Source organism: Peromyscus maniculatus, chromosome 21 (genome assembly GCF_049852395.1).
Source record: "Peromyscus maniculatus bairdii isolate BWxNUB_F1_BW_parent chromosome 21, HU_Pman_BW_mat_3.1, whole genome shotgun sequence".
In the NCBI taxonomy this organism is placed as follows: domain Eukaryota; kingdom Metazoa; phylum Chordata; class Mammalia; order Rodentia; family Cricetidae; genus Peromyscus; species Peromyscus maniculatus.
The window spans coordinates 2,116,507-2,138,552 of NC_134872.1; the positions used below are offsets into that span (position 1 = coordinate 2,116,507).

Below are 22,046 nucleotides of genomic sequence, written 5' to 3' on the forward strand. Positions count from 1 at the left end.
TTGAGAGCGTCTATGTGGATGATGGGAACTGAACCTGGGTCTTGTTCCAGAACAACAAAAGCTCTTATTTGTTGAGCCATCTCTCCAGCCCCATGTATGTTTTGTTTCCAAGACAGGCTCTCATTTTGTAGCCCAGGTTAGCTAGCCTTCAACGTACAAGAATCTTTCTGCCTCAACCTCCCCAGTCTTTGGGAGGTTGGGCACAAGCTAATTTTTCCTGTTATTTATTTTGAGACTGGGTCTAAAGCTGTACCTCCAGCTGGGCAGGAACTCTCTTAAGTAACCCAGGTTGACCTTGAATTTCCTGAGATCCTCCTGGCTTAGAATGATGGTATTAACGTGTGAACCGTTCTACTCTGACTCTAATTAATCGTTTTGTATCCCTTTACACTTTTTAGGGTACTTAGTTTCTTCTATCGAATGAAACCCTGGGAAGAAGCTTATCGGCTCTGACTTGAGTCCATTCAATCCCCTCTCCCCTCTTCCACAGTTCCAGGACTTTTAATACAGCTTAACCTCGTGAAAAAAATCAACCAACTGCCACAGCCTCATCTAGTGAATAAAATCAGCCGACTTCATCTGAGTGTCTGAGAGAGGCATCAGAAGACGCTGTCATTCTTTTAGGCATCCCATTTCACAGTCTGTATTGACAAGATGACCAGGATGTCTTCTGTGTCGTCCTAGAGGCATTCCACCCCCACCCCCCGCCCTGTCCTGTCCTCCTCCGGCCTCCGAAGAGATTACAGCTTCACTCTTTGTGAACATCCGTCCCGTGCAACAATTCTAGTCCGAAAAGTCCTTGCAATTTTGTTTCTCTTTTGAAACATCCTTGGGACAACTCCCTTAGAGACAGGAGGGGATGCGAGGGAGTGGCGCTTACTGAAGTTCCTGTCTTGGGACCACAAAGTACTAGATAGTATGTATCTCGGACTTTCCGCTGAGCTATGCAGTCTGCCCTTACCAGAGCTACTGCGGCGGCAGCTTGCAGGGCGTGCCTACCCCACCTCCCAGTTCAGGGAACCTCAGACCTCCCAATTACTATATTTCCCAAAACTTCTTAGCACAAAAACCTCTCTCAGGAATAAAGGATAGGAATCTCATGAGAAGTCATTTTCCATTAAAAAAAATAAATACAATCACACCCATACGCAAGATGCCCATTAAACCTCCCACAGTACCCACCCATGCCTAACTTCATTTTGCAGCGTGGACAATAGAGAACTACAACTCCCAAAAAGGATTGCGCTCGCCACTGGCTCATAGACCAATGGTCGCCTGGCACGTGATCGGCTGGGCTAATCAGCGACAGGCTGGAGAGGCTTTGTCTGCGACCAGGGGCTCCCGCCTATCTCCCGCCCCCGGCCGCGCGAACGCGCGCCCCGCCCTGCGCGCCTTCCCTCCTGCGCTCGCCGGCCTCTTCTGCCTCTTAGAACCTTCCTGCGGTGGTGCTCGCATCTCGCTGCTGCAGCCTCCGGGGCCACGTTCCATCCCTTCAGCCTGAGACCAGCCCAGAAAGAAAAAAAATTATCTTTTCTTGCTCGGCACCTACCTTGAAGCCATGAGGGAAATCGTGCACATCCAGGCTGGACAGTGTGGCAACCAGATCGGTGCTAAGGTAAGAATTTTAGAATTTTAGCTGAAATCGGTGAGGATGAAAATCCAGGTTAGCATGAGGACTGTTACCGGGTTTCTGCATTCTCCATCCGTCAGCTTTGGGCCCTCAAAGTTTAGCACGTATAAATATAACCCATATTTGTAGCTAGCATTCTGATACTGAAAAATGGAGAAATATTTTTCTTGGCACATTTTCGGAAAGCCCTTAAAAAGACTTGGATTTAGGGGACAGAGAGTCTGAGGGACTGTTAAGTACCTATCTAAAGTGGGGTGTTCTAACGGTTCGAGAACTGGCGAGGAGAGATGCGGAAACGAGCGGAGACAAAGCCGAAGCGAGGTTTTCCCCTTGCGGCACCCCCACCCCCACCCCGCCTGGAGGGCCTTAGTGGAGCAGGACTGGAGGGGGAAGGGGAGAGGTTGGGCGGGCAGCTGCAGAGGTCCGTACGACGTGCTCCGGGTGCGCATTACCTCTCAACAAAGGCTTGGAGACCCTAGAGCACTCGCCATCCCCAGGCTTGTTTCAGCTTTTAGGTAGATAATGATTCTGTGGAGGGGGCTACTTTTAGTTTTCATTACCTTTAAGAAATCTCAGGGTGAGAACTGATGGGAAAGTGAGGTTTGCGTGTCTATAAGAGGTCCCTCAGGACTAAGTGTGTGTGTGAGAGACTATTTAGGAGAGGGAAGCTAGCAAAGGAATAAAAATCTGAGGATATGGTTTTTTCTTTTTTTTCTTTCCTTTTTTTTTTTTTTTTTTTTTTGCGCGCAATTACAATGTAGCGGGGGAGGGGTGGGGAGGAGGAAGTGCGGCCGCTAAATTGTAGCCGAAGGGTGGGACCCTTCGGGGGCGGGGCTAGCGCCCCTGGCGCGCAGGGACAATGCAGCCCTAGCCCGCGGGGGCGCACTGGCCCCGCCCCTCGTGCCAGGCCCCGCCCACGCTGCTCCCGCCTTTGTGGGCTGCTGGAAGAGCGGCCCGCCACCGCAGTCACGTGGAACGCGCGTAAGGGGTGGGCGACTGCAGTGGCCGCACCTTTCTCCCCCAACCCTCTTTTGTGCTGGCCTGGAGGGGCGGTGCCCATCCTGAAGCGCTTGGCTGGGTGCTTAGCCAAGTGGGCGGGTGGCAGTCCAGTCCGCCCATATGGATGAACTGTCTGCCCATCGCTTATCCTAGCCACAAAGGTGGTGACCTTCCTAGGTGTAGGATCCTAATTGGAGGTTCGGCAGGCAGATAACGGAACTGCAGTATCTACACCTCAGCTTCGTTTGAGCATGTCTAGAATTGAAATGCGGGCGGGTAGCCTTCCCTTAGGACTTGGGCTATTGAGGGCTCATTGCTCTTCCCTATGCAGTTCTGGGAGGTGATAAGCGATGAACACGGCATCGACCCTACCGGTACCTACCACGGAGACAGCGACCTGCAGCTGGACCGAATCTCTGTGTACTACAATGAAGCCACAGGTGAGGGCAGAAATCCCGATTCTTTTTCCCTGTTAACACTTCTCCAGTTGAGGCAGGGTCTCATTATGCATCACTGGCTGGCCGGAACCTACAAAGGTCGGTCCACCTCCCGATTGCTGGATTTAAAGGCGGTATCACCGCGCCCTGTTATCCCACATAAGTACCTGTTAACCCCTTTGCACGAATCTCATCCTTTCCCTTTAGACACCCACCATAAGGAGCCAAAGATTAGCTCTGCTGCCACCAGGTGGCAGCGCCTGGAATGACAAGCTTAGTGGTTTGGGTATTGCCCACCCCAAATTAGATCTTCACTGCAGAGGGCTCTCAAACATCTGCTTGAATCCCTGCAGGTGGCAAGTATGTCCCCAGAGCTATCTTGGTGGATCTAGAACCCGGGACCATGGACTCCGTTCGATCAGGTCCTTTTGGCCAGATCTTCAGACCAGACAACTTTGTTTTTGGTGAGTTACATGAAATGAATTCCCATGTTCCCAAGGGGGTTTTTCCAAAAGTTGAAAGATTAGTAATAATCATGGCTCTCCCGAATCTTAGTGACTAAGCTTTCTAATTTTTTTTTTCTGACACCTGACAGGTCAGTCTGGAGCAGGCAACAACTGGGCTAAGGGTCACTACACAGAGGGAGCCGAGCTGGTTGACTCTGTCCTGGACGTGGTGCGGAAGGAGGCAGAGAGCTGCGACTGCCTGCAAGGCTTTCAGCTGACCCACTCGCTGGGGGGAGGTACCGGTTCTGGCATGGGCACCCTGCTCATCAGCAAGATCCGAGAAGAGTACCCTGACCGCATCATGAACACCTTCAGTGTGGTACCCTCGCCCAAAGTGTCTGACACCGTGGTCGAGCCCTACAACGCCACCCTCTCTGTCCACCAGCTGGTGGAGAACACCGACGAGACCTACTGTATCGACAACGAGGCCCTCTATGACATCTGCTTCCGCACCCTCAAGCTCACCACGCCGACCTATGGTGACCTGAACCACCTCGTCTCGGCCACCATGAGCGGGGTGACCACCTGCCTCCGCTTCCCAGGCCAGCTCAACGCCGACCTCCGAAAGCTGGCTGTCAACATGGTGCCCTTCCCACGTCTCCACTTCTTCATGCCTGGCTTTGCCCCACTCACCAGCCGTGGAAGCCAGCAGTATCGTGCCCTCACTGTGCCTGAACTCACCCAGCAGGTCTTCGATGCCAAGAATATGATGGCTGCTTGTGACCCCCGCCACGGCCGATACCTCACTGTCGCAGCTGTCTTCCGTGGGCGGATGTCCATGAAGGAGGTAGATGAGCAGATGCTCAATGTGCAGAATAAGAATAGCAGCTACTTTGTGGAATGGATCCCCAACAATGTCAAGACGGCGGTCTGTGACATCCCACCACGTGGCCTCAAGATGGCAGTCACCTTCATTGGAAACAGCACCGCCATCCAGGAGCTCTTCAAGCGCATCTCAGAGCAGTTCACAGCCATGTTCCGCCGGAAGGCCTTCCTCCACTGGTACACAGGTGAGGGCATGGACGAGATGGAGTTCACCGAAGCCGAGAGCAACATGAATGACCTCGTCTCCGAGTATCAGCAGTACCAGGATGCCACTGCAGAGGAGGAAGAGGATTTCGGGGAGGAGGCAGAAGAAGAGGCCTAAGGCAGAGCCCTGCATCACCTCAGGCTGCTTAGCTCCCTCAGCTTTCTTCAGCTGCCCGTTTTCTCCTTCAGAGTTTCTTTCTGCTGCCTCTGTCCTGTTTTGTTTTTTCACTGGGGAGGGTGAACAGTGCCTGGCACACAGTAGGCGCTCAATAAATACTTGTTTGTGGAATGTCTCCTTTCTCTTTCCACTCTTGACAAACCTAGATTTCTGCCATTCTGAGTGTTGCCCTATATTTCCTTCTGGTATCCATTTCTCATAACTGTCAATATTTTTCCAATACATGCTCCAGGAACCCGAGTTCTGCTCCAGATCCTGATCCGGCCCATTACTAAAAACCCAGATAGTGGCCAGCATCCTAAAGCTAAGTAGTGGATCAGAGAAAGGGAAGGGTGGTATCCAGTAGGGGTCACTAGGAAGAGGAGGGGTGGAATTTCCAGGCATGGCCATTTACACAGGGGATCCACTGCTTTTTCAATCCACAGGTTTCCCTCTGCTTCATCTCAGCCTCAGGAGAGGTATTAACAGTATTATCTCCATTTATAGCCTCCCGGCTGTCCTGAGCCAAATCTGCCGTTGGAGGTGTCCTCCCTGTATTCCTCCTTTCTCCGAGAGGTGGGAGTGAGGCCGGAGCAGAGCCTTGGTCTCTGGGTGTCCAGAAACCGCCCAGTCCACTTAACCTCCAAACTTTGGAAGGTGTGTTTGGGACCTTCCCCAGAGGGAGGGTGACATCTTTGCTTCTGCCATTTCCTTCCTGGTTTGGTCTTACCTTACCCTTCTATTTTGTGTTGAACTTGGCTGCTTTTTTTCATATTGAAAAGATGACATTGCCCCAAGAGCCGAAAATAAATGGGAATTGGAAAAAAGGTGTGAGGCGTGCTCATTCAGGGTTAGGTAAAGCTGCTGGTGGAGGCGAGGGCCCAGGTGGAATTGCACTCTGTTCCCAGGCCCATAAGGATGTCAGACTTAATCCTTTTGTCTTAAATCCTGGTAAGCAAACTGCCATCATCCGTCCTGGCCATGTCTTCACACTGGCTTTTTTTGCGTTGGGGATTGAATGTGACCCTATGCACTAGGCAGATGCTCTGCCACCGAGCTCTGTCCCTCACTAAGTGTTCCTTAGTTTGCCCAGGCTGCCCCAGCTAGGTGACGATTCTACCTCGGCCTTTCCAATAGCTGAAACTACATGTGGCACACCCTGCAGTTTTTCTTTTGTTGCTGGGGACAACTCACATTCCTAGCTCTCCAGGGGTGGGGGTTGGGGGCAGGGAGACGGTTAAAACTGGTTAGACCTACCTCTAACGCTAGCATTCAGTGGAGACTTGTGGAGTGCCCGAGGTGAACTGGCCCTCAGGTTTCATTTTCAACCTTCCAGTCCATCCCAGGTACCTCTGGGGCTATTAACTTGGTCACACACACTGAGGGATTCTCAGTAACCTTGGCTGTTTTGGAACTCATTCTGTAGACCAGGCTGGCCTCCCTGGTGCTGGGATTAAAGGCATAAGCTGCTGCTGCAGCCACTACCACCACCACCTGGCTTAAGTGAATCCTTTACTTCTAGTCGGAAAAGCCGTAAGTTTTTTTGAGACAAGTCTGTTGCTCAGGCTGGTGGAGTTACCATTTATCTCCACTTGTTAAAGCTACAGACTGGAGCTGCCACACATGCTAGTTCAGTTAGACATAATGGATTTGGATTTAATGTATAAAGCAGGGTGTTTGAGGGTTATATACAAATGCTACACCAGACTCTGTTACCTGATGTACCTAAACCGTGCCAAATTGACTGCAGGAGTCCAGTGTCCCAACAGCCAACTTCCAGGGGAAGAACTTGAACCAGGTTCCTGGAACTTGTGATTCTGCTTCCAGATCGGTACTTGGTTTATTTAACAAGAAGGGCCATCTTTTGGTCTTGGTGAAGAAAGTGTAGATAACAGGTTCACACAGTCTAGTTTAATCAGGAAGTTAAATAGTTGGGATGGGCTTAAGTGGGATCATCAAAACCTGGTGTAGGGCACTGGCAACGGACTGAGAAGGGGGCCAACCCCTCCAAGGCAAGGCACAGACTGTTTGGCAAGGAGATATGGTGCATCTCTCTGTCAGGAGGCATGCCCAGGGAAGCCAGGAGAGGTGCATGCAATGAGACCACTTGAGCCACAGGTCCAGGTACTGCTGAGTTGAGGGCTCATGCCGTCCGCAAAGGCTTGTTGTGATTCACCTGGAGAAAAAGAGTGAAGATGTGGAACTGGGCACCTGCTCTCCAGCAACCACTTGGAAGAATGGGTTCAGGAGGGCATTGAAAGGCCAACCATCTTCTTGCTGGGTGAGGTGGCACATACACAGGAGGCAGAGGCAGGTGGATCTCGGAGTTCCAGGCATCAGTGTAGTCATGGAGATCTGTCACTGACGAGGTCAGAGGACCAGAGCTTTGCTTGCATAATTCTCCTTAGCACAAAACCTAGCTCAGGCTTCAAAGAGGGTCCAACAAACCCAGCTTGATGAAGATTGTTTTTCAAGACAGGGTTTCTGTGTGCCTCCCAAGTGCTGGGATTAAAGGTGTGTACCACCACCGCCCAGCCAATGAAGATTGCTTTTATAGGCATGGTGCTGTTTTATTTTTAAGACAGTCTTGCCAGGCAGTGGTGGTGCATGCTTAAATCCCAGCACTCCGGAGGCAGAGGTGGGTGGATCCCTGTGAGTTCGAGGTCAGTCTGGTTTACAGAGTGGGTTCCAGAACAGCTAGAGCTACACAGAGAAACAACACGGCCCACAAACAAGGTCTCACTATGTGGCCCCAGATGGTCTCAGACTCACAGCTCAGCCTGCTTCTGCCCCCTGCATGCTGAGATTAAAGGTTTATACCACTACACCCAGCTCCACATCTCTGTGGCACACACAACAGTGCCCTAAGCACTCTAAACAGTCCCCCCCCCCCACCCGACACCCCAGCAAGGGGGCTGTGATTTACATCATTCTCACCTTTGCCATGAAGTGAATTATCACCAGGTGGCAGCTGATCCTTTGTTCTCCTCAGGTGCTCAGGCACACAGACTATGAAGATTAACTAGCCTGGCTGAAGCTCTGCTTCCCAGCCGTGGGAAGCTACGTTAACATATTGGAGGTCGTTCTTTTGTATGTGTACTTGTGTGTGAAAGGCAAAAGATATCGGTGGCTGTTGTTCCTCAAGCACCATTCTGTTTTCAGGTCTCTCACTGGCCTAGAACTTGCCAAGCAAGGACCTGACATGGGTTCTGGGGACTGAATTTGGGTCCTCAGCAGGGTGACTTGACCCCAAGTCACTGTCTGTGACTTCCTGGGCTCCTGGATGCCCATCAAGCACTGTATCACATGACACAGGTACACACACCTGTACACACACCTGTACACACACCTGTACACACACACACACACACACACACACACACACACACACACACACGGCATTCACCATCACCTGGGAGATGCTGATGCCCGTGAGTTTCTCCACACTCTCTGGCAGGCGGCTTAGAATGTCCAGTACTTCCCCAGTCACTTTGGCTGCCCCCATGGTTCCACTTCCGCTGGACACCAGTGTGATCTTTTTGGCTGAGGTCAGGGGACCACTGATCTCTTCGGCCACCTGGTATGTAGAGAGAGCTCTGACCACGCCACCCATCAAATTCACCCTACTACTGGTCATAATTCCTCACTTTGGTCACCCCTAACTTATGGCCCCCTCATCACCTACTTCACCTCACCCCTCTCCCACAGTCCCACCCACCCCCAGACCTGGGGCAGTTTCTCCAGCAGCATGTCCAGCTGGGCGGCCTCCTGGTACATCTGGAAGGCTTCTGCCTTCTTAGCCATTTGCTCGGCTTCCGCACGAGCGCGGGCCTCTATGGCAAAGGCCTCAGCTTCCCCGCGCATCTGCAGAGGGTACAAGGCACTGAGACCGATGGCATTCGCTAAGAACACGGAATTCTGAGGCCAGTGAGATGGCTCAGAGGTAAAGTGCTTGGGCCATCAACCTAAGTTAAACCTCCAGAGCTCACGTGTGTGGAAGAAAAGATCTGACCTCACACTGGCAAGATAGTACATTATCCCATCCTGCCCCCCACATAAAAAAAAAAAAAAACCAAAAAAACCCCAGCTGGGTGCAGTTGTGCATGCACGCCTTTAATCCCGGAACTTGGGAGGCGGAGGAGGGCGGATCTCTGTGAGTTTGAACCTAGCCTATTTTTCACACAATGAGTTCCTGGTCAGCCAGGGTGACAAAGTCAAAGAAGAGTTAAGAAAATCTGACCCAAGCCCTTCCCCGTGCTAAGCAGGGGCCATGCCACAACTCACCCGCACAGACTCAGCTTCGGCCTCGGCCTGCATGATCAGCTGGGCCCTGGGGATGGAAGGGAAGGGGGTTGGTGGCCAGGCGCCTTGCCTGCCTGCGAGTGTCAAGGGGCCAAGAGGGGCGCAGGAAGCGGGAGTTACTTCTCTGCTTCCGCGAGGCGCTCCAGCCTGTAGCGCTCAGCCTCCGCAGGTTTGCGCACGCGGGCCTCCAGCTCTTTTTCGCGCCGGGCGATCTCCTGCTCCTGCACCGCCACCTGCTGGGCGCGCTCCACCACCTGCACCTGCACCCGCTGCTCCTCGATCTGCTGCTTGGTTTTGGCCACCTAGAGAGCAAGGGGCACTCTAGTCAGGGCTGGGGAGCAGACTGCGCACCCCCCCCCCCCGAGCCAGAGAGAAAAGCCAGCATTAGGGTGTGGGAGAGGCCCATGAAGTTGCTTCCTGGTCTACCCAGCCTACAAGGTAGTGGGATCCTTTTCAAGTACAGAAGGACTCTTCAGAGCAGGTAAAGGCTTCAGCATCAGAATGGGTAGTGACCAGGTACCTGCCTTCCCTTGGGTGAGGAAAGCGTCCCTTCCGGGTCTTCCACTTGTGTAACTCTCTAGAGTACACTGACCCCCTCTGGCGGTCACCTTCTACCTCCACAGTCCTGTCCACATCTCGCCACTTCCCTTTGCAGCCATTCTTAGGGTTGGCCACCATCAACTCCAGCCCGGACAGCCCAATAGTCAGTACTGCCTTTTCCACCCTCCCAGCGGACTTTTCTTTTCTTTTTTTAAATCTTTTTGCATACGAAGTAAGTTCAAAAGAAAAAGTAGATATGGAAAAAGTGGCTTCCTCCCACCTCTTGCCTCAAACCACTTGGTTCCCTTCCTAGAAGCAACTACTATAACCAGCTTCCACAGACTGTGTGTGCATGTTCAGATTTCTCTTTTTTTCCATTCTTGTTGTTGTTGTTGTTATTATTATTTTGGTTCTTCAAGACAGAGTTTCTCTGTGTAGCCCTGGCTATCCCGGAACTCTAGCTGTAAGCCAGGCTAGCCTTGAAATCAGAGATCTCAGTGCTGGAATTAAAGGTATGTGCCACCACCAATCTCTAAAGACTTTTTTTTTTTTTATGTATATGGGTATTTCGTCTGTAAGTCCATCTGCACACGAGAAGAGGGTGTTGGATCTCACAGGACTACAGTTACAGATGGTTGTATGCTACCATTCGGGTCCTGGGAATTGAACCCAGGACCTTTGGAAGAGCAGCAGCACTCTTAACCACTGAGCCATCTCTCCTGACTTTTTTTTAAAGGTAGGATGTTGTCACTCTGTATTCCAGCCTACCTTAAAAGTACATAGTCCAAGCTAGCCTCAACTTGGTGTGATCTTGGAACTAGCAAAATGGCTTAGGGCACAAAGGCATTTGACTTCAAGTCTGACTCCGAGTTTGATCCTGGAGGACCCACATGGTTGGAGACAACCGGCTCTTGCAGGTTGTCTCCGACCTGACACACGGGTGGCAGGGGGTGGGGGGGTGGGGGTGGAGAGATAGGTCAGTAGTTAAAAGCATTGGCTGCTCTTGCAAAGGACTTGTGTTCATCACCTAGCATCTGTCTGGCATCTGAAACTCCAGTTCCAGGGCATGTGATGCCCTCTTCTGGCCTCCACAGATACCAAGCACCAACACATGAACACAGTACACATACAAACAAGTACGCAAAACACTCATCACATAAAATAAAAATAAAAAATCTTTTTTTTTTATGGGGGGGGGCATTGTTTGAGACAGGGTTTCTCTGTGTAGCCTTGGCTGTCCTGGATCTTGCTCTGTAGACCAGACTGGCCTTGAACTCACAGAGATCCGCCTGGCTCTGCCTCCCGAGTGCTGGGTTTAAAGGTGTGCTCAACTACCTAAGGACTGTAGTGAACACCTTTAACCCCAGCTGTTGTGGAATAGAATATTTAAGTTGCAAAATAATTGTTTAACTACGTAAAGATATGTTGCTGTTTCACCTTGCCTGCCTAAGGTACCTGTTTGGTGTAATAAAAAGCTGAAAACAGCTAGGCAGAGGAGGGACAGGCGGCGCTGGCAGGCAGAGAGAAGGGGAGCCAGCCAGCCAGGGGCCCAGCCAGCCAGGGGCCCAGCCAGCCAGGGGGCCCAGCCAGCCAGCACTGAGGAAGCGGGAAAGTGGGATGGACAGTGTGCAGATGAGGTAAACAAGCCTAATGCAGCACATAGATGAATAGAAATGGGTTAAATTAAGAATAAAAAAGCGCCAGGCAGTGGTGGCGCACGCCTTTAATCCCAGCACTGGGAGGCAGAGGCAGGCGGATCTCTGTGAGTTCGAGGCCAGCCTGGGGCTACCAAGTGAGTTCCAGGACAGCCAGGGCTACACAGAGAAACTCTGTCTCAAAAAAATAAATAAATAAATAAAATAAAATGCTGGCTAGAAACAAGCCTAAGCTAAGGCTGGGCATTCATAATTAATAACAAGTCTCTGTGTCATGATTTGGGGGCTGGCAAAGAAAGCCAACGACACCCAGCATTCAGAGACAGAGGCAAGAGAATCTCTGTGAGTTCAAGGAGCAGCCTCGTCTACACCCTTTATCAGCCAATCAATATTTATTTTTGCTTAAGAGTTTTTGTTTAAAAGATACATTCTAGGCAGGTGGGTGGAGCCTGCCTTTAATCCCAGCACTTGGGAGACAGAGGCAGGTGGATATCTGAGTTCAAGGCCAGCCTGGTCTACACAGTGAGTTGCAGGACAGCCAGGACTACACAGAGAAACCCCTTCTTGAAAAACTAAAAGATATCTTCTAAGCTAGGCCTGGTGGTACATGCCTGTAATCCCAGCAGTAAGGAGGCTGAAAACAGGGGGCTGGAGAGATGGCTGCTCATCCACAGGTGCCAAGTTCAATTCCAAGCAGCCACATGGTGGCCCACAACAATCTATAGTAGGATCTGATGCCCTCTTCTGGCATAAACTGGTAGTGCAGATAGAGCACTCATCTACATAAAATAAATAAATCTTAAAAAAGAAAGAAAGAGGCTGAAACGGGGATTACCACAAGTCGAAGGCCAAACTGGGCTACAGTGTGAGACCCTTTCTCAAACAAACAAGCAGGACATGGTGGTGCACAACTTTAGTCCCAGCCCTCAGAGGGTAGAGGCCGGTGACTCTGAGGCCAGCCAGTGTCTATATATATAGTCAGTTCCAGAGCAGACAGACGGGTACATAGTGAGACCCTGTCTCAAAGAATGAAACAAAACAAAAACAACAAATAAAAAATAAAGACACCTTATATAAAGCACACAGAGCTAATGCATTCCAGTGGAACAGAAGCCAACTGTATTTTAATTCCTGTCTGAACCAAGGTAACCTAACAACACACACACACCTTCTCCATAAGGCATATCACAGTCTTGTGCTAAGGGACTCCACATAGCACTTTAGTACTATTTGAGTGCCGTTTTATTGTGAACGTGTGAGTCTGTGTGTGTGTTATACCCTCAGCCCCAAGAGTCATTTTAAACAGCAAAATCAATAACAAAAATCACAAAAATGCAGAAATGGTGTTGGGGTCATGTGGTGAAATTGTTTGCGGCCTGAGAGCTGAAACAAGGCAGCATTTCCTTATTTGATCTCATCTGGAGACTCCATCAGGCAACCAGAACTGCTCAGCATTCTGTGCCTGCCCATGTGTCAGACCAATGCTGTCAGCACTGACCTAGGGCCCACCCACTAATCCCAGTGAGCGGGCAGATTCGCAAATGTGCAACCATGAAGACAGGAACCAGCTACACCTTCTTGTAATAGAAAGGATCACTTCCCGTCACCCAAGGTCCACATCTGTTTCCTTCCTCGCCCTTCTCTTTGATCACCAAAGTCTTGGGGTACCCTGTACAAGCGAGAAAAAGCTTCTCTCTTCCGAACAGGTGCAGACTCACACCCAGAACACAGCTTGGCGAGTGGAGCACTGGGTACTCTGGTTCCTACCTGCAGCCAGGTGCCCTTACAGACAGGCACGTGTAATGGAATTTGCTCGGCCCATGGCTATAGGGCCCGAAGGAGACGGCGCTTCCTGCCTTTATACATGGCCTCTTATAGGGGAAGGGAGAAGGGTCACGGTCAGATCAGCGGACGACTTCAGCTGTCTACTCCATTTTGTTTCTGTGAATGTATTTCCTCAACTTATATCTTAATAAATTGTTACCCATTTAATAGACTCATGTGGATTGATCGTAATAGGCACAGCCTAGCCCAAACATGACTCTTGATCAATCGAATTCATGGCCTTTCTCTCTCTCTCTTCTTGTTTGTTTGTTTGTTTTTTTGAGACAGGGTTTCTCTAGTAACAGCCCTGGCTGTTCAGAACTCACAACTCACTTTGCACACCAGGCTGGTCTCAAACTCAGAGATCCACCTGCCTCTGCCTCCCGAGTGCCAGGATTAAAACAGTGCGTGCCACCACACCCTGGCTCTTTCTTTTCTGAGAGGTTTTCAGCTGAATGCTCCAGTCCATATGTACGTGCAGATGCCCATACATGTACAGGTGTTTGTGGAGGCCAGAGGACAAGGCACAGTATCATCCCTCTGCAGACACCTTATACTCTGAGACAAAGTCCCTCACTGGCCTGAGGTTCAATGATTACGCTAGCCGGGCTGACCAGTGACTCCCCCAAGATCCACCTATCTCTGCCTCCCCAGCATGGGGATCACACGTGTGTGCCACTCAGCGCATGTATCAACTGAGCCAGCTCTCCAGTCTCTACTTGAGACTTTTATGTCTTTTATCCTATGGGGGAGACGGGTCAAAATTGATGGAAGTCTCTAATACAGATGGAAGAGAGACAAGAGAAGGGTCGCAGAGCAGCCTGGACACGCCCAGCGTGGCCGCACTTACCTGCAGCTGATAGGCCAGGTCAGCCTGTGCTCGGCGGGTGTTGACCTCGATGTCGTAGGTAGCCTTCTTCAGCTCATAGTCTCTCTGTGCCTTGGCCATCTCTATTTCACTAAGGCACTGTGCAGACACCTTCTCCTGCTTGGCCTTCGCCTCCTAGGTCAGATTAGTGAGGAAGGTCAGAGGGTAAGGACCTGTTCTCCACCAGATTTCTCTGTTACCCCCTGGGGAGCCAGCTTGGCCAGACACACTCAGCTGGGCCCCCCAAGCCCCCTGTGCCCTTGTCCACTGGGCGTCTGGCCGGGGTGACCAAGCATCCCCCATCTCCTCACCCGTATCCCAGGGGTGACCAAGCATCCCCCATCTCCTCACCCGTATCCCGGGGGTGACCAAGCATCCCCCATCTCCTCACCCGTATCCCGGGGGTGACCAAGCATCCCCCATCTCCCTCACCCGTATCCCGGCATCTCTTTTGGCCTCTGCTTCCCCAATCCGAGCATCTTTCTGAACTTGTGCGGTGCGAGCCTTTCCCAAAGAGTGCAAGTAGTCCTGCGGGAGAGAAAAAACAGTCTCAGGGGCGTCAGAGATGGGATCAGGCTGTTGGTTTGTTGTGTGTGCAGGGGTTGAACCAGAGCCCCCAGCACACGAGGCTAGGTCGGTGCTTTACACTAAACTTGTTCTTTGTTTCCCCAGATAGGGTCTCTCTGTTTTGTATCCCTGGCTGTCTTGGAACTCGCCTTGTAGACTGGGCTGGCCTCCAACACACGAGATCCACCTGCCTCTATCTCCCATGTGAGTGCAGGATTAAAGGCGTGCATCACCATCACCATCACCATCACCATCACCATCACAGGCTGTTTGTTTTTGAGGCAGGATCTCACTTGGTAGCCCAGGCTGGAATGGAACTCACTATGTAGATGACCTATGGATCCATCCTGCTTTAGTCCCCCTATCCTACCTCCAGTGCTGGGATTGCAGGCTCCAGCCACGAATCCTGCCTCAACTGCGTATTTTACCTGGTCATCATGAATGTCCTTCAAGGTGTAGCTAACCACGCTGATACCCATGTTGACCAGGTCTGAGGAGGCCACTTTGAAAACTTGCTCTGAGAATTTCTGTCTGTCCTTATAGATCTCCTAGAGAGAATAGTGACAGGAGGGAGGTCAGACTCATCACCTGTCACAGATGAGCTGGTTCTCATCCTGGCATCCCTACCCAGATCTTTTCTTGTCCCCCAGTCCCACCTCCACAGTCATGTGGGCCATGATAGCCCTCTGGTGGCCCTCCAGTGTCTCCAGGGCAATGTGGGCAATCTCCGCCTCTGTCTTCCCCAGGAACATCTGGCAGGCGGCTGCCAACATCTCTTTGTTCTGGCCCTGGATCTTCACCTGGAGCCGTAGTAGAGAGAGGAGGAAGAGCTAGGTGCCTTGGGGGCGGCTGGAGAAGGTGAGACCAGCAGAAAGGCAGAGTCCAGAAGGCCATGGTCAGAGGTGCTCAATGGCCAGGAAAAGGTGGGAGCGGCTTTGGGAGGAAGGCTCTGAAAGCCTCACCTGGGCAATGCCCGTGACTGAGATGGGGACCCCATGGCGGGTATAAACCTTTTCACTCTTGACATTGAGGGTCAGTGTGTTGAGAGAGATCCTAGGGGGAAAAGGAGCAGACAGTAAGGGAAAGAGCAGAGAGGAAAGTGGGTTTCCTCCCGGGGTTCCATCCACCTACCTCTGGATTTGTTGGATGCAGGGCAGGACAAAAACTCGGCCTCCAGCCACCATGACTGGGGGGCTCCTGCAGAACCCTGTAAGGTGAGGGCATAATGTGGCCATGGCAGAGTCTTTTTAGACTATAGGGTGGAGGGTGGAACACACTCACACAGAGAATCCGGGGGTCGAGGGAGAGCATTCTGGGCCTTGGAAAATACAGGCTGGGGGAATCACAGGTGGTTTTTGGCCACGGTGGGCAGAAGGTTGGGGCTGGTAAGCTGGTGAGGAGACGAGGGGGCAGAGGTCAGGCTTAAAGGGGCTTCAGGGGTGGAGTGGGTGTCACTGGCCGGGACGAGACTTACCGGAGACCACCATGGCCTCATTTGGGCCACAAGTGAAAAACATGGTTGAGGCCGCAGCTGGAGGGGGATGGAGAGAAAGCCTTGGCGGAGGGGAAGGGGCCTGTGGCCCCTCCTCCCATGCCCGTCAGGAGCACGCTCTGCCCCTGCCACCGCCCAGTCCCTCAGCGCCCCTGTGGCAGTGCTACTATCCCTGGCGGCTTCCCCCCCTGCGCCCGCCGACTCTCACGGTCCTCCTCTCCCGCGCCCCCTGCCCCTCCATCTCCGGTGCCCAGGGGTCTGCAGACCGTTCCGCATCTTCCCGGCTCCTCGGCCGCCCGTGGCTCCGCCTCCCCTCCCTCCCCACTCACCTTCGGGTAGTGCGCGGGCAGCGACCCTGCCGGGGTCTCGGGAAGCGCGGAGACGCGCAGAGACCTGGGGTGAGGCAGGGGGCAGCCCGGACGCCCGGCTAACGGGAAGCTGCGCTTGCGCCCCCCACCCGGCCGCACCCTGTTGCTGCAGCGGACGCGGCCCCGCCCCTTTCCCGGCAGGCCCCGCTCGCGCCCGCAGCACTCCCGCTCCGGCCCCCAGGGCGCTGCCGGCACTGGCCCCGCCCCCGCCCCGCCGAGACCACGCCCCCGCTCCGCCGAGGCCCCGCCCTTGGGTGCCCGCCGTCCGCCGTGAGTAAGCAGATTGCCACACACCGCCGGCCCCGTGGGGAAAACCGCGGACCCAGCAACGAGTGACAGCATCCGGCGGCCGGATGTAGGTCTCCAACTCCAAGAAAAAGAGTTCGGGACCCAAGAAGAGGTGCACACCGGGGCCCTAGTCATATCCTCCCGCCACGCCTTCTTTTTTTTTTTTTTTTTGGCCGCTTGAAAAGATACGCTTTGAGAACTGATGATAATAACCGGCAATCAAGTTTATTCGTGTTCACAGAACATACTAGGCGACCCGCACCAGCCGCCCTCTGACAATCCATGGGCCCAAGACCCCCGCAGCCGCCCCTGAGAAGCAAGCGGGGGGACAAAGACCACAGACCGGATTCCCAAGGGTCTGCCGCAAGCCTTACAACAGACTACGGAGTTGAGGTGCTGGAAGACGGACTGTTACCCCTAAACTTAGGCCCTACCACCAAGTCTTATCCCCAGGCTCCAAGTCCTCCCCCCCACCACGCTGTCTCACCGACCCTACACGTCGTTAATAAATAATCCAGATATCCGTGTTACAGCAAGGGGGGCATATCTCGCACCCCTGCATAAGTTAGAATAAATATTACATACACCCCTCCTTCACCCAGGAGGATATACATAAATACATAAATATGAACTAGGACACTGAGAAGGCTGCCGTCCTCCTCCAGTGGGCCTAGCCGGGACCCTCGGTGCCTCGGGCTCGCACCAGCACCTTGGCCGTAGTGTTCTGAGTTCGCATTGCCTTATAAGTCCCAGTTTGGGATACGCTCTGGCGCACCGGATACGCCGGTGCCTCTTTTGTTTTTTTCCGGGACTGAGTGTGGCCCGTCGCATTTAGAAGGCCGCCGGGTGTTGCTGGAGAAAAGCTTTGAGGTCCAGAGCGTAGTCCGAGGACTCGGAGGTCAGATTCAAGGGCTCGAGCACCGGGGCCGCAGTAATGGGCGCAGGGATGGGTTCGGGTGAAGCGGCGCTGGAAGCATCCTCCGGAGCCAGGGTCTGCGACACACCTTCTTCAGCCATCAAGATCTGGCAGAAGATGATGGTGAGCAGGAGAAAGAGGACCCTCTTGGCCATGTTGGGTTCCTCGGTTGGCAGCTGGCGCCGGACCTGGGAAGAGACAGAAGAGGGGAAAGTCAGATCAAGGTCCCTGAGTCTCGTTGTCCCCTGTAGGTGCCAGAGCGACCCGACCTCCTGCTGCCCACTCCGGAGACACTCACCACTCGAGGGTAGAGCACCCTTCGGCTGCGTTTGCGGTGCCCGCGGGAAGTGTTCAGACGCGCGGCAGACGCTACCGCCGGCTCCGGGAGAGGGTCGAAGGTGAAAATCTCGGGACCCGAGCCTCGCCGGAGTTCCGAGCTGGCGGAGGGAGCGGGAGCCGGGGCCGGCAGGCCAGTCATGGTGTGGAGATGGTTGCGCGAGTGGCACATAGTTTGAGCGCGGTGCAGACAGTGAGCCAGAGTGCAGATCCCCAGCGAGGCGGCGCTAGTTATATGGTCATGAAGGGGCCGGGCCCACGGAGCTCCGCCCTTCGCAGCTGGGGAGCAGTTGGCTGCGCAGGGCTGGAAATTCCGAGGAGGAAGCAGAATGCAGGCGGAATCTTGGCTGCCTACTCCCTAGGTGACCCACTGCACGTTTTGTCTGGGAGCAGTGAATGCGGGTGGGTGTAATCGCTGGGGGTAGTAATCACATGTCCGGGCATGAGGGAGCTAGAGGGGGCTCCCAGACACAGATGGTTCAGCCACCATCCTTGGAGACGCCCAGCAAGATCAAGGGACCACAGAAAAACGCATTCACATACTTGAAAGTATGCGTAGGAAACACACATGCCGGGGGAAGTCATTGCACAAACTTCCAAGAAGACTAAGAAAAGAACACTATAAAACGCACAGACCCAGCACACGTGAAAACGCATACACACATCACATGCATTTCACATACGCACACAACCAAGGTGCCTAGGGACACCCCAGCGAAGCTATGCAAAGAGAGATACAGCAGGGACAAGAAGTCAGCAGCCCCTCTTGGATGGGTCACATAATAAGACCCAAAATGAAGAACTTTTCTAAAATTACGAGACATCGGGCCAAGTGCTGCATGCAGCACCATTCAGAACCCACAGAATTTCTCGGCTGCTTTGGAGACCTTTCTTCGGGACATAGAAGTCAACATTTTTGAGCACCTGTAACAACCCGAGTAAAAAAGCATTGTGAAAGCCACCCAGCACAATATGAAGCTGCAGCCCTCTTCCCTGCTGCTGGCCACGTTGAGGCAGGAGGATATCTTGAACCCAGGAGTTTGGGACCAGTGTAGGGAACATAGCAAGGTCCAGTCTCAGAACAAACAAGCAAAAAATCAAAGAAGGGTTTGGACAGATGGCTCAGTTGTTAAGGGCACTTGCTGCTTCTGCAGAGGACCTGGGATCAGTTCCCAACACTGAACTGGCAGCTCACAATCAGTCCCAGGGGATCTGATGCCCTTTTCTGGTCACGTGGTGCACATACATATATACAGACAAAATACTCAAGTAATAAAATAAAAGTGAAATATGTCTTAAAACAAAACAAAACAAAACAAAAAAGCCAGGTGATATGGCTCAGGGGATAAAGGTGTTAGTTGCTAAGTCTGATGACCCGAATTTGATCCCTGGGATCCACATGGTAGAAGAGAACTGATTCTTAGAAAGTCACCTCTGACTTCCACATGTGGTCCACGTATGCCCACACATACACACATTCGAATAAATAACCAAATTATATACAAATATAAATGTACTGTTGAAAGCTCTGAGGTTAGCTTTACAGGAAGAAAGCAAGCCAGATAGAGCTGTCACTTTGGTCTAGAAGGTTCTATGCCCTGGGTTTATGAGGGGACCCTGACTAGAAAGAACTCTTCTGAGGGTCCTAAGAAGACTGAGGGCACTCTGAGGAGCTATTGTTCACATCTGACTAATCGGTCAGGAAGGCTTCAGTCAAGAGTGACATTTGAGATGACCCATTAGGTGGGATATGACACATTCAGATGTGAAGGGTGACTGAAAAGAGAGGAAGGAATCAGCAGAGACTTTTCCAAGCTGGAAAAGTACAGGATTCCTTAGGAGGAATCACAAGGAAAACTATCTCCCAGTAAGTTTCCTGGGAAGTGCTAATGGCCCCAGGAGCTAGGCAGAGAGGAACACTCACCAGGCAGACCCCAGATCATGGAGTACAGTCCAGGAGAAGAGTGGTTAAACTGGGAACTGACTGGGATGAGGACTATGCCCTCACGGGTGAGAATGTAGGGGCTGTGAGCCACTAGAGGGGCTCAGGTGGAAGGTAACTGCAACCTAAAATAAGACCAGAAGAGACATTCCTAGCATGAGAGCACCAGATCTGGGTAATAAGTTGGACTTCACGGGAGGAAGGACACTTAGGGACCTTAAAACAGAGCTGGCTCTGGGGGTCTGAGGTGTAGCTGGCTCACCTGGCTCAGAGCTTTATCTCATTTTGAGCCTGGGGAGTATGTGTGACTCCTTCTATCATTGGGTCAGAAGCTGTGGTGTACACAGATTGTCCTTCATAGAACCCAGCACAATGCCTCCCAGGCAGTACCTGCTCAATAATCCTTTAAAAAATGTATATGCCTGAATGTATATATGCGCACCTCACACATGCAAGAGCCAAAGGAGCCAGAAGAGGGCGCTAGAACCTGGAACTGGAGTTATGGATGGTTACAAACTGCCTGTTATGGATGCTAGGAACCAAACTACGGTCTTCTGCAAGACCAGCAAGTGTTCCTACCTGCGGAGCCTTCTCTCTAGCCTCCAATAATCTTACTAAGTGAGGATGAAAATACAGAACTATAAATGCACACATAATATTCTCAGACTGGCTAGGGCCTCCAAGCTTCTGGAATATGAATACGTTCCTTTGAACTTCCCAGAGAAACAGTGTCTTAGGAAAAGCCGGGGAGCTGGAGAGGTGGCTCAGAGGCTAAGAGAGTTCCTGCTCTTGCTGAAGACCTAGCTGGCTTTGACCAGTATCCACATGTGATTCACAACCATCCATAACTCCAGTTCCGGGGGCTCTAGTAGCGTCTTCTGATCTCCTCTGAAACCAGACATGCCCGTGGGTGCACAGACATGCACGAAGGCAAAACACTCACGCATAAAATAAAATGAATAAATTTAATTTAAAAAACTTTTAAAGCGGGGCAATGGTGGCACACGCCTTGAATCCCAGCACTCAGGAGGCGGAGCCAGGAGGATCTCTGTGAGTTCGAGACCAGCCTGGTCTACAGAGAGAGAGCCAGGACAAGCACCAAAACTACAGAGAGAAACCCTGTCTCAAAACAAACCAAAAAAAAAATTTTTTAAAGGAAAACCTGGGACACCCCCCCTTTTTTTTTTAAGAAAAAAAAAAAAAAACAAAAACAAACTAGGAACTGAAAATAGGGTCTCTAGTATTCGAGGCTAGTGCTCTACCACTGAGCTATATGAAACCTGGAAGTTTTATTTTTATTTTTTTATAAAGCAACTGGGAAAACAATTAACTTTACTTTATGTGCATTGGAATGAAGGTATCAGGTCCCCTGGAACTGGAGTTACAGACAGTTGTGGACTGCCATGTGGGTGCTGGGAATTTAACCTGGGTCCTCTGGAAGAACAACAATCAGTGCTCTTATCCACTGAGCCATCTCTCCAGCCCCTGGAAGTTTTATTTTTATTTTATTATTATTATTATTATTATTATTATTATTATTATTATTATTATATTTTTCAAGACAGAATTTCTCTGTGTAGTCCTGGCTGTCCTGGAACTTGCTCTATAAACCAGGCTGGCCTCAAACTCACAGAGATCGTCTGCCTCTGTCTCCCGAGTGCTGAGAGCCATATACCACCATTACCTCTGGCTCAACATTTTAAAAATTATTATTACATTTATTTGGGAGGGGGTGGAGGTCAGAGGACAACTTTTGGGAGCCAGTTCTTCCCTTCCGCTGTGTGGGCTCATTGCATTGAACTCAGGTCATCAGACTTGGCAGCAATCACCTTTTCCTACTGAGCCATCTTGTCAGCCTTAGGACAGCTTTTAGACACCAAACAGGAAACACAGATGGACATTTTTTTCAACCAAGGATGCTTAGGAAAGCAAATAAGCCTCACACTTGTGCTAGAAATAGATGTTTCACTGCTGTGTACATGAGTGTTTCCTGGGCTTATGATCCCCATCTAAACACAGGAGACGACTTCCACATTACATACACCCCTTCCTGTAGGCACAAACACATCCTCTTTCTCATGTCTGCCTTGCCTATCTGCCAGCATTCCCATGTTTGCACTGAGCTGAGACTACTACACACCTGCTCACACTCTCCTCCAGGGAGGCCATGCTGAGGTGGAAGGAAACTGT

General features: G+C 51.7%; 3 protein-coding genes across 6 annotated transcripts; 1 reads left to right on the plus strand and 2 right to left on the minus strand.

Moving 5' to 3' along the window:
• The first annotated feature begins 398 nt into the window (after nt 1–398).
• On the plus strand, nt 399–4,894 carry Tubb (tubulin beta class I). Its single transcript, XM_006997297.4, has 4 exons — nt 399–1,615; nt 2,961–3,069; nt 3,420–3,530; nt 3,662–4,894. Exons 1-4 carry the CDS (start codon nt 1,559–1,561, stop codon nt 4,717–4,719), a joined length of 1,335 nt encoding a protein of 444 aa, XP_006997359.1. The 5' UTR covers nt 399–1,558; the 3' UTR covers nt 4,720–4,894.
• Nucleotides 4,895–6,585: 1,691 nt separating this feature from the next.
• Nucleotides 6,586–16,547, minus strand: Flot1 (flotillin 1). 4 transcript variants are annotated; one of them, XM_006997298.4, is made up of 13 exons: nt 16,336–16,547; nt 15,989–16,045; nt 15,646–15,721; nt 15,477–15,567; nt 15,171–15,314; nt 14,943–15,062; nt 14,380–14,475; nt 13,930–14,082; nt 9,181–9,362; nt 9,043–9,088; nt 8,485–8,622; nt 8,171–8,335; nt 6,586–6,934 (listed from the first exon to the last, which is right to left on the minus strand). In XM_006997298.4, the coding sequence occupies exons 2-13, from the start codon at nt 16,029–16,031 to the stop codon at nt 6,902–6,904; spliced, it is 1,287 nt and encodes a 428-aa protein (XP_006997360.1). In that variant the 5' UTR covers nt 16,032–16,045; nt 16,336–16,547; the 3' UTR covers nt 6,586–6,901. The 4 variants fall into 4 exon arrangements, with proteins under 4 accessions (XP_006997360.1, XP_076414272.1, XP_076414270.1 ...); XM_076558156.1 differs by lacking the exon at nt 6,586–6,934 and adding an exon at nt 7,689–8,083 and having other exon boundaries at nt 8,118–8,335; nt 16,336–16,506; XM_076558157.1 differs by lacking the exon at nt 15,477–15,567 and having other exon boundaries at nt 16,336–16,510.
• A 315-nt stretch (nt 16,548–16,862) lies between these two features.
• On the minus strand, nt 16,863–18,132 carry Ier3 (immediate early response 3). The gene is made up of 2 exons (XM_006997299.4): nt 17,877–18,132; nt 16,863–17,766 (listed from the first exon to the last, which is right to left on the minus strand). Exons 1-2 carry the CDS (start codon nt 18,084–18,086, stop codon nt 17,494–17,496), a joined length of 483 nt encoding a protein of 160 aa, XP_006997361.1. The 5' UTR covers nt 18,087–18,132; the 3' UTR covers nt 16,863–17,493.
• Between the last annotated feature and the right edge of the window lie 3,914 nt (nt 18,133–22,046).

What these genes read in the sequence shown, in the direction of transcription:
- Flot1 (XM_076558156.1), bottom strand. Translation starts at nt 16,031, where the DNA reads ATGTTTTTCACTTGTGGCCCAAATGAGGCCATGGTGGTCTCCG. An exon ending in AGGACATTCATGATGACCAG is followed by an intron (nt 14,476 to 14,942) that starts GTAAAATACGCA and finishes TCTCTCCCGCAG; the next exon opens with GACTACTTGCACTCTTTGGG. An exon ending in GTGTGTGTGTGTGTGTGTGT is followed by an intron (nt 8,084 to 8,117) that starts GTGTGTACAGGT and finishes GTGTGTGTACAG; the next exon opens with GTGTGTGTACCTGTGTCATG.
- Ier3 (XM_006997299.4), bottom strand. Translation starts at nt 18,086, where the DNA reads ATGTGCCACTCGCGCAACCATCTCCACACCATGACTGGCCTGCCGGCC. An exon ending in GGGTGCTCTACCCTCGAGTG is followed by an intron (nt 17,767 to 17,876) that starts GTGAGTGTCTCC and finishes GTCTCTTCCCAG; the next exon opens with GTCCGGCGCCAGCTGCCAAC.
- Tubb (XM_006997297.4), top strand. Translation starts at nt 1,559, where the DNA reads ATGAGGGAAATCGTGCACATCCAGGCTGGACAGTGTGGCAACCAGATC. An exon ending in GCAACCAGATCGGTGCTAAG is followed by an intron (nt 1,616 to 2,960) that starts GTAAGAATTTTA and finishes TTCCCTATGCAG; the next exon opens with TTCTGGGAGGTGATAAGCGA. An exon ending in GTACTACAATGAAGCCACAG is followed by an intron (nt 3,070 to 3,419) that starts GTGAGGGCAGAA and finishes GAATCCCTGCAG; the next exon opens with GTGGCAAGTATGTCCCCAGA.